This window comes from Schistocerca gregaria, chromosome 2, assembly GCF_023897955.1.
Source record: "Schistocerca gregaria isolate iqSchGreg1 chromosome 2, iqSchGreg1.2, whole genome shotgun sequence".
Classification (NCBI taxonomy): Eukaryota; Metazoa; Arthropoda; class Insecta; order Orthoptera; family Acrididae; genus Schistocerca; species Schistocerca gregaria.
Genome location: NC_064921.1, coordinates 433,126,117 through 433,141,454, shown reverse-complemented (window position 1 = coordinate 433,141,454; position 15,338 = coordinate 433,126,117). Strand labels below are relative to the sequence as shown.

General features: G+C 38.4%; 1 protein-coding gene across 1 annotated transcript; it reads left to right on the top strand.

The window, feature by feature from the left end:
• Window positions 1-6,219: 6,219 nt before the first annotated feature.
• LOC126324746 (tubulin beta-1 chain-like) lies at window positions 6,220-15,069 on the top strand. The gene is made up of 3 exons (XM_049995096.1): window positions 6,220-6,405; window positions 6,867-7,331; window positions 13,970-15,069. Exons 1-3 carry the CDS (start codon window positions 6,349-6,351, stop codon window positions 14,789-14,791), a joined length of 1,344 nt encoding a protein of 447 aa, XP_049851053.1. The 5' UTR covers window positions 6,220-6,348; the 3' UTR covers window positions 14,792-15,069.
• Window positions 15,070-15,338: the final 269 nt, after the last annotated feature.

Below are 15,338 nucleotides of genomic sequence, written 5' to 3'. Positions count from 1 at the left end.
AGATTAGATGGATAGATCACATAACTAATAAGGAAGTATTGAATAGGATTGGGGAGAAGAGAAGTTTGTGGCACAACTTGACTAGAACAAGGGATCGGTTTATAGGATATGTTCTGAGGCATCGAGAGATCACCAGTTTAGTATTGGAGGGTAAAAATGTAGAGGGAGACCGAGAGATGAATACACTAAGCAGATTCAGAAGGATGTAGGTTGCAGTAGGTACTGGGAGATGAAGAAGTTTGCACAGGATAGAGTAGCATGGAGAACTGCATCAAAACTGTCTCAGGACTGAAGACCACCACAACAACAGTCCATGTCAATACAGGCAGGCTAGGAAAAATCTTGCCTTCATAGTCTCCGGTGTTAATAACTTTAACATATGTTAAAGTGAAGGACTAAGTATGGAACACACATTTGTTTTGTTTCCTTCAAAAAAAATTTCTGCTCAGAGACACAGCTCTCCAAAGATAAAACTGCACATACCATTTTCAAGATGCGAACTTTGGAAAAAATTTTAAAATGCTGTGTCTCTGGAACAGTTCTAGATATTTTGTTGTTTTTTAACTTGAAAGATAATTGCTCTATGTATACAAAGAAATCCTCCATCTGGACTGACAAAATTCTTTTACTGTTGATTTTTGAATTTTTTTATAATTTAGTGATTTTTTTTCATAAATGCCAATCCAGAAAAGTTAGATATTTTGTTGTTGTTGTTGGTTAGTACTTTGTAGTACTAAATTCTCTGTTAGGGAGAGCTTCCACTTTTAAGTTGGACAGATTCTATGAAAAATTGGAATTTTTGCCATGCACCAAGGGTGGATTCACCTTGTTCACATACTGTTGTTGTTATTGTCATAACATTTAGAACACAAAAAATCGTCACTGGAAACATCTTTCTTTCTTCAAATGAGAACATTTATTCCCAAACTGCACAAAGTGTTTTTTGTTTGTCTTATATATAACTTTTTTATGGGTAAGGAAATAGTCAGCACCTCTCACTCTCATGTAGCCCCAGTCAGAAGACATTTCCAACAGTCCTTTTCACAAAACACACTGCAAATGTGTCAACTGACAAATTCCTCACGAAAACACAGAAATCACTGGATGGTCTCATATTTCTTAGAAATCTCTTCAGTAAACAAATTAACACTGAACGACTACAATACAGAAACTTTACAATGAACAACCATGACAAAGAAACTGACAAACTACAACGAAGTGTAAGAAATATCTGTAATAATAAAAGTGAAAAGAAGTAACTGCAACAAAGACAACAGAAATAAACATTGTAATAAAAAGTTGGTAAGAAACTACTACAGTGAAGACATATGTTAGCCTTGAAAGTTATAAAAAATGATTAAAAAAAACTGTTCAACTTAAAAGTGGAAGGTACTAATCAACAGAAAAAAGTGTAACTTTTCTAGATTGGCATTTAAAGATGCTCTAGCTTACCAAACGAAAGCGTTGGTATGTTGGTTTCACAATACAAATCAATGATTTTAAATAAAAACTGAATTAAACACTGACAGTTTCAATTTTGGTATAAATACTGTTTGTTTTTAAGTAACAGACGAGGGGATAACTATGTAGGACCAAAATGTTCCGTAGGTTACGCAGCTCTTCATATATCCTCTCTGTTTTTAGGGAAATCTATTGCAATACCAACTGCAGTGCAAACAAAGTGATCGGAATGAGGTAATGCCGGGGGTTTTCTCGAACGCCTGGTATCCTTACCCAATCTGTAACCCCCGGAAACCATCCTTGTAACGGTTGATGCTACTTCCTTATACACAAATATTCCGCACGTCCAGGGTCTCGCTGCGATGGAGCATTTCCTTCACACTGATCACCTGCCACCCTACCTAAATCCTCTTTCCTCATTACCTTAGCCAGCTTCATCCTGACTCTCAACTTCTTCACTTTCGAAGGCCAGACATACCAACAATTAAAGGGAACAGCCATGGGTACCAGGATGGCCCCCTCATATGCCAACCTATTTATGGATCGCTTAGAGGAAGCCTTCTTGGTTACCCAGGCCTGCCAACCCGAAGTTTGGTACATATTTATTGATGACATCATCATGATCTGGACTTACAGTGAAGAAGAACTCCAGAATTTCCTCTCCAAGCTCAACTCCTTTGGTTCCATCAGATTCACCTGGCCCTACTCCAAATCCCATGCCACTTTCCTTGACGTTGACCTCCATCTCTCCAATGGCCAGCTTCACACATCCATTCACATCAAACCCACCAACAAGCAACAGTACCTCCATTATGACAGCTGCCACCCATTCCGTATCAAACGGTCCCTTCCCTACAGCCTAGGTCTTCGTGACAAATGAATCTGCTTCAGTCCGGAATCCCTGAACCATTACACCAACAACCTGAAAACAGCTTTCGCATCCTGAAACTATGTTCCTGACCTGGTACAGAAGCAAATAACCAGAGCCACTTCCTCATCCCCTCAAACCCAGAACCTCCCACAGAAGAACCCCAAAAGGGCCCCACTTGTGACAGGATACTTTCCAGGACTGGATCAGACTATGAATGTGGCTCTCCTCAAATACTGCCCTGAAATGAGATCCATTATTCACGAAATCCTCCCCTCTCCACCAAGAGTGTCTTTCCGCCGTCCACCTAACCTGCATAACCTCTTGGTTCATCCCTATGAAATCCGCAAACCACCTTCCCTACCCTCTGGCTCCTACCCTTGTAACCGTCCCTGGTGTAAAACCTGTCCCACATCTTGGCACAGTGTTACACCGTCCGGGTTATCTGGATACTTCCCACTAACACCAACCTGTCAGAACTCTGGAGATGGGAACTTGCCCTTCAGTATATCCTCTCTTCCTGTCACCCACCAGGCCTCAACCTCCGCTAATGTCAAGTTGCCACCGCTCATACCTCACCTGTCATTCAACAACATATTTGCCCCTGTACTTCCACCTCGACTGACATCTCTGCCCAAGCTCTTTGCCTTTACAAATGTCTGCTTGTGTCTATATATGTGCGGATGGATGCGTGCGTGCGTGCGTGCGCGCGCAACAACATGGAACATAAAAAATTTACTCACCGAGCAGTGGCAGGACAACAAACACACAAACAAAAGGGTTTAACTTTTACTAAGTTAAACCCATGTGTGTGTGTGTGTGTGTGTGTGTGTGTGTGTGTGTGTGTGTGTGTGTGTGTGTGTGTGTTTTTTTGTCCTACTGCCACAGAATTGTTCCATCAACTTACCATGTATTGTTACATTGTTGTTGCCCTTCATATGCAGAAAACAGATCCCAATCATACGGCACTTAAAGAGCTGTGAAATTGAGTCTCTCCTACAGTGAGTTATCTGATCTCTCGAACAATGCCATTCAGATTCTTTTGTCCACTGTGAGTCACACTTTGTCTGCTTCCTCTGCCAAGTCTGTCTCATTTGGAAGACCCTTGAATAATTATGGTAAGTGACTGACAAAATGAGAACTCCAATTTTTTGGTCCCATAGACTGGCTTGTTTTTGTTGAGCAAAAACAAACCAAAGTTTTCAGATTTGTATTCATTTTCATTTTGTGTCTGCTGCTCATTACTGTAAGAATTCATACAGTTTCACTGAATTCTTCACTTGTCACACAATACAGAACATTACATTGAAATATGTGCTAATCTTCAAAAAAACTTAAAATACATTGTATTTGCAATAGCAACCACAAAGCATTGCACTAACAGATGTTCAATTAACTTTAAAATGATTATGTAAACCTGGGAGCGTAATTTTTGGAAACATCTTCTAATAAAAATGTTGAAATTATGGATGCAGCTATCTTTTTGGACTCGCTGAAAAACGGACAAATGCCACCAGGGAATGTCGCCACAGTTGGTGTTCCGCATGCCTCCACTCAGGCTTGGTAAGCCGTCTGTCTCAGTCATCATGATTTACAAGTCTGGCTCCTCATCTCTTAACTTCTAAAGAGGCCCCCGTCAACATTGTCAGCACAATGAAAGCACCATTGATGCTTCTGAGCTCACAAACTGACAAAATCTGTAGTTGGCTACACATATTTCCCACCCAACAGCCTCCCAGGAGTCTGGGTTACACATGTGTAGTGGCATGGTGCCTTTGACTAGTATAGTGGAAGATGCAAGGTGAAGTTGTCTGTGGATTAGAATTGAGTACCAGCCAATGTCAGATTTCATTTTGATGTATTGCTTATATGTGAAAACAAGTTTTGATCAGAATAGAACATGGTATGTGAAATTTTTTCCCAGTGATGTGCAGATACAAATGAATGTATATGTACATATTTCTGCATGTCTCTGGAAGGAACAGAGCAATTTCAGTCAGTGTTGTTTTACAAACCACTTACTTAGTGGATAAAAATGATGTGAAGATAAGACTTTCCTATCACGTTTGTGAGTGAGCGTATCAGTAGGAAGACAGTTAAATGTATTGCAAATGGCCGAGATTATTGTCAAATCCAGTTTTTGGATTCACTAGGTCACTCGTAACATGTCTGCACTCTCATTTCTAATCTAGCAGCATTTCAGTCTTGTTCTTCATCTGTATTTATATCTATACTGCGCAAGCCACTGCATCGTGTGTTGCGGAGAATACTTTGTGTACCAGTGTCATTTCCACTTTTCATGTTCCAGTCACATTTGGATCACAGGAGGAAAGATTTCTGGTAAGACTCCATGTGGGCTTAAATCTCTCTAATTTTATCTTCATGGTCTTTTCTTGAGATATATGTACGAGAAAGCAGTATATTGCTTGACTCTTCTAGGAACGTACACTCTCGCAACTTTAACAGCAGACCATATTGTGGTGCAGAACGCCTCTCTTGCATTGTCTACCACTAGAGTTGGCTGAGCATCCCTATGAAACTTTCGTGCTTTCTAAATGAACGTATAACATGCTGTTCTTCTTTGGCGCTTCTCTATTTCTTCTATTAATCCTATCTGGTATGGATCCCATACTAGTGAGCAAAATGCAAGTAATGATCAAACGAGTGTCTTATACAACTACTTTCTTTGTTGATTGACTACATTTCCTGAGAATTCTTCCAATTAATCCATCTGGCATCTGCCGTACTCACGATTAATTTTATGTGGTCGTTCCACATCAAATGAGTTTGCACACATACTCCTGGATGTTTTATGGAAGTAACTGCTTCCAAAGAATGTTCGTTGGTTGATTGATTCGGGATAGGGGACCAGACAGCGAGGCCATCATTCTCTCCAAAGATTGTTCTGCAGTTATGTAATGATATAATAAAGAGTCTTTATGTATTTGCAATATAACATATGCATCCTATAACACTCACCAGTTCAGTCAGACGGAAGGTCTTATGTTCCTTACGCTTATACTTTGTTCATTAGGCGGCAGTGCAAAGCCGTGTTGAACGTCTTGGGGGAAAGTCAAGGAACACAGCGTCTACCCTGTTTTCTGGGTCTCGTGGACGAACAGAGCGAACTGGGTTTCACGCGATTGGTGTTTTCAGAACCTATGTTGGTTCCTACAAAGGAGATTTTACCATTTTTAGCATCTGCAAGGTATTACTATTTGCAATTTCCGTTCTCAGGTGTGTATCGGGTTCCTTTTGGTTACAGAGAACAGACTTCTCGATTCTTGGATACACTTGCTCTTGCCCACCTCTGACAACAGTACTCTGCCCTCACTGGGTATTTCCCCAGCGAAAGAGTTTCAATGATGCGTTGGTCCACTAAGTGAAACGTCATTCCAACTGAGTTGCATCGTGTTTCTAAATTCATTTCACTTTCAAGTACAACGTCATCTGTAAGTTTTATGTTGCATTGTTTTATGTTGTATCGTTAAGTTGCAGTTCAATATGATGGAATCACAAATCATCTCTTTTTCGGAAATATGTGTGTTTGAAACGACGTTTTTACTTCTCATTTTGTAAAATATTTTATTCTTTCCATATTTTAATAACTTTTTTGCTGTCTGAATCAGTGAAACTCGAATATAAATAAATATAATTTTTGAAGTATCATACATACTGGATGTATAGCATATTCTCCGTGTAAGGCGAAAATTGTAGTCCGGTCTTCGTTGACAAACATTATAAACAAATATTCTCCACAAATAAATGTATCAGTAAAAAAAAAAGTACATTTTACGCCTGTGAAGTCGATACTATAGGGAACTTTTACATAAATGTCGCTGGCAATCAATACATCTTTATACGTGTATCTTAGTTGGTTGCACTGCGTTTACTTTGCGCTGCGCTGTACGGAGCGCTGGCGGAAAGTGTGTTGCTGTGTCGGCACCGAATCGATTGCAGTCTGCGAGAGTACGAGTGAGAGCGAGTACGTGTGCGGCAAGCAGTCCAGCCGTCGCAATATGAGAGAAATAGTTCATATACAGGCTGGTCAATGCGGTAACCAGATCGGCGCAAAGGTATGAATGTTGAACATATTTCGTCATCATATTTATTCATCATTATAAACGTGCTGTACGCAAATGTTAATTTCACTGTCAACCACATCTCCGCCCCCCTTGGTGTAGGCAGTGCACTCTACTGCGGAGCACTTTTCATAGTGTTTAACTAGTTTCAATACTTTCATGTACCTGCTTGTAACTGTTAGAAATATAATAGTCACAGATTTATCTCATAAAGAGTCTGACCTGTTCAAAATGTGAAAAAAATGAACCAAAAAATCTTTGATCACGTGTCATTTGCTGATAAATTGAGTTTGACACTGTAGCCTAGTAAGGTATTTGTTGAAGTTGTTTTGCGCTCTGGGTAGAATTAAATTCTTAACTTACCGAACATTCGTCTTCTGAAATTTGCGTATATCTTTAGATATAAAATGAATAAAGATATTTGTTGCATGATATAAGGTAATTTTTTCTTTCAGTTCTGGGAAATTATATCGGACGAGCATGGGATTGATCCAACTGGTGCCTACCACGGAGACTCCGATTTGCAACTGGAACGCATTGAAGTCTACTACAACCAGGCATCAGGGGGCAAATATGTGCCTCGTGCTATCTTGGTGGATCTCGAACCTGGTACGATGGATTCTGTTCGGTCGGGGCCTTTTGGACAGATATTCAGGCCAGATAATTTCGTTTTTGGTCAGAGTGGAGCCGGCAACAACTGGGCAAAAGGCCACTACACGGAGGGAGCCGAACTGGTAGATTCCGTGCTGGACGTTGTACGCAAGGAGGCAGAAGGCTGCGATTGCTTACAGGGATTTCAGCTTACCCACTCCCTGGGTGGTGGCACAGGTTCTGGCATGGGCACCTTGCTTATTTCAAAGATTCGTGAAGAATATCCCGACAGAATTATGAATACTTATTCCGTTGTGCCCTCGCCCAAGGTAAGCCAAAGAGAGATCACATTCTTGTAACTGAATTAAGTAATTTCCTTTGTCCAGCTAATGTTGCGCTATCGGGCGTTTTGTATCGATTAAGTTGTTCATACCAGTACCTCATCGTAAACTTTAAATTACAAGAGAAAGATTTTTATTACATTAAAAAGCGCTTTTTGCGGTAGGATAATAAAATATAAAATTACTGTTGTCGTTCATATCGATAACAAGAATTACAGCACTAGTAAAAGTGTGCTACTATTTTGCGCAAGTACAAAGGTAGAGTATGAATGTAAGGTTACAACTAGAATGTGAAAGTGAAGTGGTAGCAATTGATTTGAACGCAAATTTCGACTTGTAGAACTTTGTCTGGAGACCTTTCAAAATGTGGAAAGAGCCAGCGCAGTGAAGAGCTGCTTGAAGAGCGGGCCGGTAAGCGTGGGGTTGAGAAGGTTGTTTGTAACGCTGACGCGATCAGGATATTTAAAGCGATGAGTAGAAATGCGCTTGTATTGATGAGAGCGCTGGAGACGACAGCGGATTTTTCCAAGTGCTCGTTACGGAAACGGGAGTATATCGATCATATTTGGCATTAATGAGATATGGAAGCGTTTACGTATTCAGGAATCTAGTGTATGCGCATTTTTTGCTTGCAGCATGTTACAGAGAAATGCATGCCCAGTCTGGTTACCGTCAGAACGGCTTAGCATACCAGAAGCGCAGATTCTCGCTAGTAAAGGAAGCATAGAGCGTTATTGGCGTGAAAACAATAAATACCGTATATTTTAATGAACTTTACGTCATTATTTCATTCATTTAGCGGAGAACATTATCGTTTTACTATGGCAATGTGAAACGACTTGTGTACAGATGTTCCAAATGTTTGTTCATTGCAGTGTGCTAACTTTGTGTGTTCAATAATTTGATACGGATTCATATGCTGTGCCATTTGCCATAAGGGGCTAGTTATAATAATTTTCATATAGCTGGTCTTATGCCAGCACGACTTCTTGTGGAACTCTATTCGTCTACATACTATCATTCAAACTTTTTAATTTAGTAAGTGTGTGGCAGAGAGTACTTCTGTGATACCATAGCGGAAGGTGGGGAATTGTCACCCTCTGCAAGACATAATATTTATTTGAACTACTTTCCTTACAGAAAAACAGCTCATGCCATTTTTCTGTCCATGAAATGTGACTGTTCTTTAAAAACATCTGCAAGTTCCCAGCTTTGTCTATCTTTTGTTAGAATATGCTGTCTAAAATTCTTGCTATACTTGACATAAGTGCCACTCAAACCATCAAGAGAAGAGAACTGTTTGACAGTTGCTGTGTCATCTACCATCCCTGTTGCAACCACTATACTGTTTGCTATGTGAGCATAGCAACCAATCACGTGTACTCCTCAATGAATGCCCTTCACAAAGAAGCTCATCCATACTGAATAGAGCTGTAGAGATGCATTAAGACTGTTTTGAAAAGTGAAACAGGTCACCCATTCAGAGAATGCTGGTCATAACAATATACGTGACTTTCTATTTCAAGTCCTGTACAAATTCCAAATACCTTTGAACAGAACAGACAGGAACTGTTGCTCCAACAAACTTTATGGTCCTTCAGTATTTCGAGTCTGACCATCCTTGAGGCATAGGCAGAAGTGTGACAGGTTTAATTTATCTGATTCTTCTCAAGGTGTTCGTCATGCCGCTTATTGGAACATACTGTGTTCAATAGCAAAGCTCTCAGTGATACACAACACTTCTCTTGCAGCATCTGCAAGGGGAGTTCGGTAATTCTCTCACACCTATTAAATCATCCAATGTCACACCATGCTGGATTCTTCAAGTAAATCACAGCCTGACATCTACTTCTCCTACAGTTAGTTTTATGTGGTCATTTCATTCTGTTGTTCTGGATTGCACCTAAATATTTTACAGCCAATATTTATTGTGATTTATCACTAACAGCATAATCACACATTAATGGACCTGTTTGCATATTTGTGTAATATGCTTCATTTATTTACGTGTAATGTCAACTTCCATACCCTATACCAAATCACTGATGCTCCATAGATCTTCATGCAGTTAACTAGGCAACAACATTGTTTAGAAACAACCTCAAGGAGCTATTTACATCTATATTCTGCAAACTGCCATGAAGTGCATTGCAGAGGGTACATCTGATTGTACCAGCTAATATGGTTTCTTTCCATTTCATTCATGTATGGAGTGTAGGAAGAATGATTGATTGAATGCCTCTGCACATGCTGTAATTACTCTAACCTTATTTTCACGACCCCCATGTGAGCGATACATAGGGGTTGTTGTATATTCCTGGAGTCATAATTTAAAGCTGGTTCTTGAAAATTTGTTAATAGACTTTCTCAGGATGGTTTACATCTGTATTAAAGAGTCTGCGAGTTCAGGTTCCTCAGTATCTGACACACTCCCACGGATCACAGAAACCTGTGACCATTTTTGCTGCCCTTCTCTGTATACATTCAATATCCCCTGCTAGTCCTATTGGACACATGCCCTACACTCTTGAGCAATTATCTAGAATGAGTCATACGAGTGATTGATTACAAATCCTCTTTGTGGATTGATTGCACTTCCCTACTGTTCTACCAATAAACTGAAGTCTATCACCTGCTTTACCCACAACTGAGTATATGTGATCATTCCATTTCATATCCCTACAAAGTGTTAGACCGAGGTATTTGTATGAGTTGGCAGATTCCTGCAGTGTCCCACTGATGTTATAGTTTTAGGATATTACATTTTTTGTTTTGTGACATGCTCTATTTTACATTTTTGAACATTTAAGGCAAGTTGCCAATCTTTACACCACTCTGAAATCTTATCAATATCTGACTTATGCAGCTTCTTTCAGACAGTACTTTATTACAAATGACTGCTTTATCTGCAAAAAGTCTGAGGTTACTATTAATATTGTCTGCAAGGATATTAATGTACATGAACATCAAGAGTCCAAACAAATGCCCTTGGCACACACATGAAGTTAGCTCTGATGGTGACTCTCCATCCAAGATAACATGCAGCGCCCTCATGACTTTATCCACTAGATCATTTACATATATTGTAAATGGTAATGGTCCTGTAATACTCTCTTGGAATACTGCCAAAATTACCTTTACATATGTCAATTTCTCCAGTTAAGATCAATATATCCATTTTCATTTTCAAGGAAATTTTGAATCCAGTCACAAATCTTGTCCAATACTTAGTAAATTCATATTTTGTTCTCTAACAGATAGTATGGAACTGTTTCTAATGCCTTCTGGTTGGAGACAAGAGGTGCATCACTGATCCAGTCACTTTTGTGTACAGCTAGGGATATTGTGGATTCCATGCTGATTTTTATAGAGCAGATTTTTGTTTTCCATAAATATCATAATGTGTGAGCATAAAATACATCCTGTAATTCAAGAGAGTGTCAGAAATATGTCTTACTAATGACCATTCTTGTGAAGTTGGTAACCTGTACTTTTCCATTTGCTAGAGATCCTTTACTGCTCTAGTGACCTAAAATAAAACAGTGCTAGAAAGGGAACAAGCTATTTAGCTTAATCTTGGTAGTATCTGAGAGATTTTAGTTGATTTTCTGTTCTGTGATAACGTTTCTCAATATCCACTATTTCAAAGTTTGTACAATAACTGAAAGAAAGAACAATATTGTGAACTTCTGTGGTGATAAATTTTTGGAAGACTGAAATAGGTATTTCAGGCTTCTCCCTCTCATTTTCTGTGCCAATATGGTGACTAGTTATTCCAGGCTGCTTAGTAACATTACATGAGACGAAAATACTCTCAGAATATGGCAGAATTTTACTTTAGAATTCACTGAATGTTTCTCACATTGCTCACCATACACGTATTTTATCTTTTTTCAGCTTAGGGTGTCAACAAAGCTTTTGCTTTGATTCAATCTGTGATGAAGGTCTCTTTGCTTATATAGCAAATTTCTGATATGCCTACTGAACCACACTGAGTCATTCCTATCCATTGAAACCTTGTTTGGCACATACATATACTGCATAATGCTTCTTAAATTTATACATCTGTGTTCCACTTCTTTGTGCCCAGTGCTGAATATTTGGTGTTGAATGCTCTCATACTCTGTAATTTATTTCCTGATATTCTTGCAAAGCAAAAATATTTTCCTTCCTTTCTTACCCTCCTTTAAGTTGACATATTCAAAAAGTGTGTCTCTGTTAGGTATGTGGAGGTCTAAGAAACTGCTCTCAACACCTAGTTGTGTGTCTGCTGGAGGTAATTTTCAGTAAAACATTAAGAAAAATCTTGCAATAATGCTGAACTCTGGCACTAATTTTAATAACGTAACTCTCCCTTTCTTTGGTCATTGCTATGACCAAGAAACAGTTAAAAGATTCTCAAAGTTTTCTTTGAAGCACTTTGCCAGTATGGCTCTTGATGGAGGATCTCTAAAAAAGCATGTTTGACCCATCTTTGATGTTTTCCTTTGCCCAAATTCTTTTTATAATTTCATTGGATTTTTGGGTTCTTTAGGGAAATAAATATGTCATTATTTGTGTCCATATCCTAGTGATAAATTATCTTGTTGCTCTCTTCACTTTTACAGATCTTCATTTCTTATTTTCTTTTATGTTAATTTACTCTCCTTAGTTCTTTTCCTTCAAGCCCCCTGCCCCCCCCCCCTCCCTCCCCCTCCTCACTCTCCCCACTGCTTGGTTATGAAAAACAAAGGTGCATAGTTATCAGAAGCCCTGTCATCATAATCTCTCTTTTGTTATTACCCCATCCTGTTTAATGGGTGGAACAAGTCTTCTGCCTTAGGAGTCACCGTGTTCGTATCCCTCCTGCCGATAATCGTCCCATCCTTTGTCCCTTTCCTAATTTCCATGTGACAAAACACACTTGCCCCTTATGTGTACAAGTAGGTTTTTATTTATTTATTTTATTTTAGGCCCTCTCCTATAAACTACATTAAGTCATGGGATGACCAGTCCCAAATATTCTTGTGGCTGATTTAATCCAGGTTTTCTGTATTTCCTCTAATCATTCTGGTGCTGCAGTGGTTGATTAAACAAGGCCATGGTCATATTACTTTCCTGTCTTTTACTAATTCAGGATTCTGCTCTGCTTTTTGCTTGCCCATAACCTCATTTCCTTACTTGGTGGCAGTTCGTGGAAAGATGTTTACTTGTCGTGAACTGTTCAAAAATCTTTGTATAAATGTAAATCTTAGATCTGCCATTCTACAACTGATGTTATGTCTTTATTCCATTTCATATCACTTTTGCCAGTGATGCTGTAATCTGATGCTACTGCATTATTTTGCTGTTTATTATTGGCATTATGTCACATTTATCTGCATTTGAGGAGAGCTGTCACCCACTGCCTTAAGATGGAAACATCTGTCATTCTGCATTTCCTTGCAGTCACACAGGGCCCCTACTTTTTTTAATACAGCACAAGAAAATATTCTAAGAATGCTACTGATCCAATCTATATAAAGAATTTGTTAATTTGTTTAGTTTGAGTTGTAGAGGTCCTGTTGTGCTTCAGTGGGTTGCACCTAATGTGTTGACTGTTTTGAAAAAGCTTCAGTAATTCTTTGAGACTGGGAGTGATTATTTAAATATAACCTATATTTTAGTTTGTTGTGGTCAGACTGTGGTATTATAGTGGGATCGTTAAAGATGGTGCATTTTATGTTTGAGCTTTTGTTTAGTTATTGTTTATTTTGATAACATAAAGATCCATGAGAAACTGAAAGTAGGTACCATAATTTTGTAGATATTTTGCGTAGGTCTTGATTGTGGAGATGGTTATGATTTTTTCATAGCCCTTATTATAAATTGAGAAATTGCAACATAGCTTACTCATCAGATACCTTATGTTCTTGCTCAGACAGGTATAACACACTATGTGGTCTACATATTTCCTGAATTGTAACAATGAAACAAAATGATTCTTGCTTCATACATATTGATCTAGAGAGATTTGCAATATGCCAAAGCTCTGACAAAACCTCTTCTTCATTTGCCACATTAGATCTAAATATTGTCAGTCATATTTCAGGTAGGATTTCAGTGATAGTCTGCATTACCAAGCACAAATGCTCTTACAACATTCATGATAGACGTTCTGCCTTTGGTGAGTGCTGGCTAGATTAAAAGGAAAATACTTAAATGTAAATTGTCAACAATATTGCGTAGAATTTTCTGGTTTATATTTTTTATCTAGGAAGAATAGTTGACAATTTACAAGGAGACTTTTGGCATGTTGTGTGAAGTTATATTGTACCTTTTTTTGTTGAACTCAGATTATTAGGAATTATTGTTTGTTTTTGTGTCCTAAGATGGCCATTCCCATAAACATATTTAGATTGTTATTTTTATGACCTACTTCCAATAATTGATAGGCATGTAATAAGATGCAGAAAATCAGTGTGCAAGAATTTCAGTTTTATAAGTGAGTCTTTTTTTTTTAATTAGGATAAATTTTACAGTAGAGGACAGTATACTGTGTGCTCTGTTCACCAAAAACAGACTATAAAACTTCTTTGTTTAGTACAAATTGTTAAAGTTGCCTCATGTTTGTTATACATGCATAATTGTTTATTATTTTGTTTTAGGTTTCTGACACAGTTGTGGAGCCATACAATGCCACACTATCGGTACACCAACTAGTAGAAAATACTGATGAAACTTATTGTATTGACAATGAAGCCCTGTACGACATTTGTTTTCGTACACTGAAACTTGCAATGCCAACATATGGAGATCTGAACCATTTGGTTTCCTTAACAATGTCTGGTGTAACAACATGTCTAAGGTTTCCAGGACAGTTAAATGCTGACTTGCGCAAATTAGCAGTTAACATGGTTCCTTTCCCACGCCTACATTTCTTCATGCCTGGGTTTGCCCCACTGACAGCTCGTGGCAGTCAACAGTATAGAGCCCTTACTGTTCCAGAGCTTACACAACAGATGTTTGATGCTAAGAACATGATGGCAGCTTGTGATCCTCGTCATGGTCGATACTTGACTGTTGCAGCTATCTTCAGAGGTAGAATGTCCATGAAAGAAGTGGATGAGCAGATGCTAAACATCCAAAACAAAAACAGCAGCTACTTTGTAGAATGGATCCCAAATAATGTTAAAACTGCAGTGTGTGACATTCCACCCCGTGGGCTCAAAATGTCTGCTACATTCATTGGAAATTCTACTGCTATTCAGGAGCTCTTCAAGCGCATATCTGAGCAGTTTACTGCTATGTTCCGCCGTAAAGCTTTCCTTCATTGGTATACTGGAGAGGGGATGGATGAAATGGAGTTTACTGAGGCGGAGTCAAACATGAATGACCTGGTGTCAGAGTATCAGCAGTACCAGGAAGCTACTGCAGATGAAGATGCAGAGTTTGAAGAAGAACAGGAGGGGGAAGTCGAGGAAAATTGAGATATGCCCTTTAATGTATTCTAGAGAGTATAATTTCTGTTCCATTTGCCGTGAATTTTTAGGACAACACAATTAATGCGTACTTCGGTTAGTATGTTTAATATGTAGGCTATTGTATGTTGTAGATATGACAGCAACAAGATCATGAACTCCTCATTTCAAATATCAGCAGAGAACTTGTTAGCAATCTCAGTTTTTAAATTTTATATCAGTTTCCTAATTTTTATATTATAAATTTTATTATTTATACTATAAATAAAATGTCATTCTTGTCTGAATTTTCATTTAATTTTTTTTCTGATGACATTCTATGAAACTGGATGTACACACTACATACAACATGCATTACATATTAAAGGAAATTATAGCAATAGTGAAATGAAACTACTGATCTATCATTTTCAGATATCAGAATATCTTACATGATGAACTTTATAAAGCTATGTGTAGTAACTGATGCAATAGCTGTTTAATGTTTCGTAAATTGTTTCAGATTAGAATAATCACTGTTTTCAGCCATTTAAACCACATGTAATTTTGTTTGGTC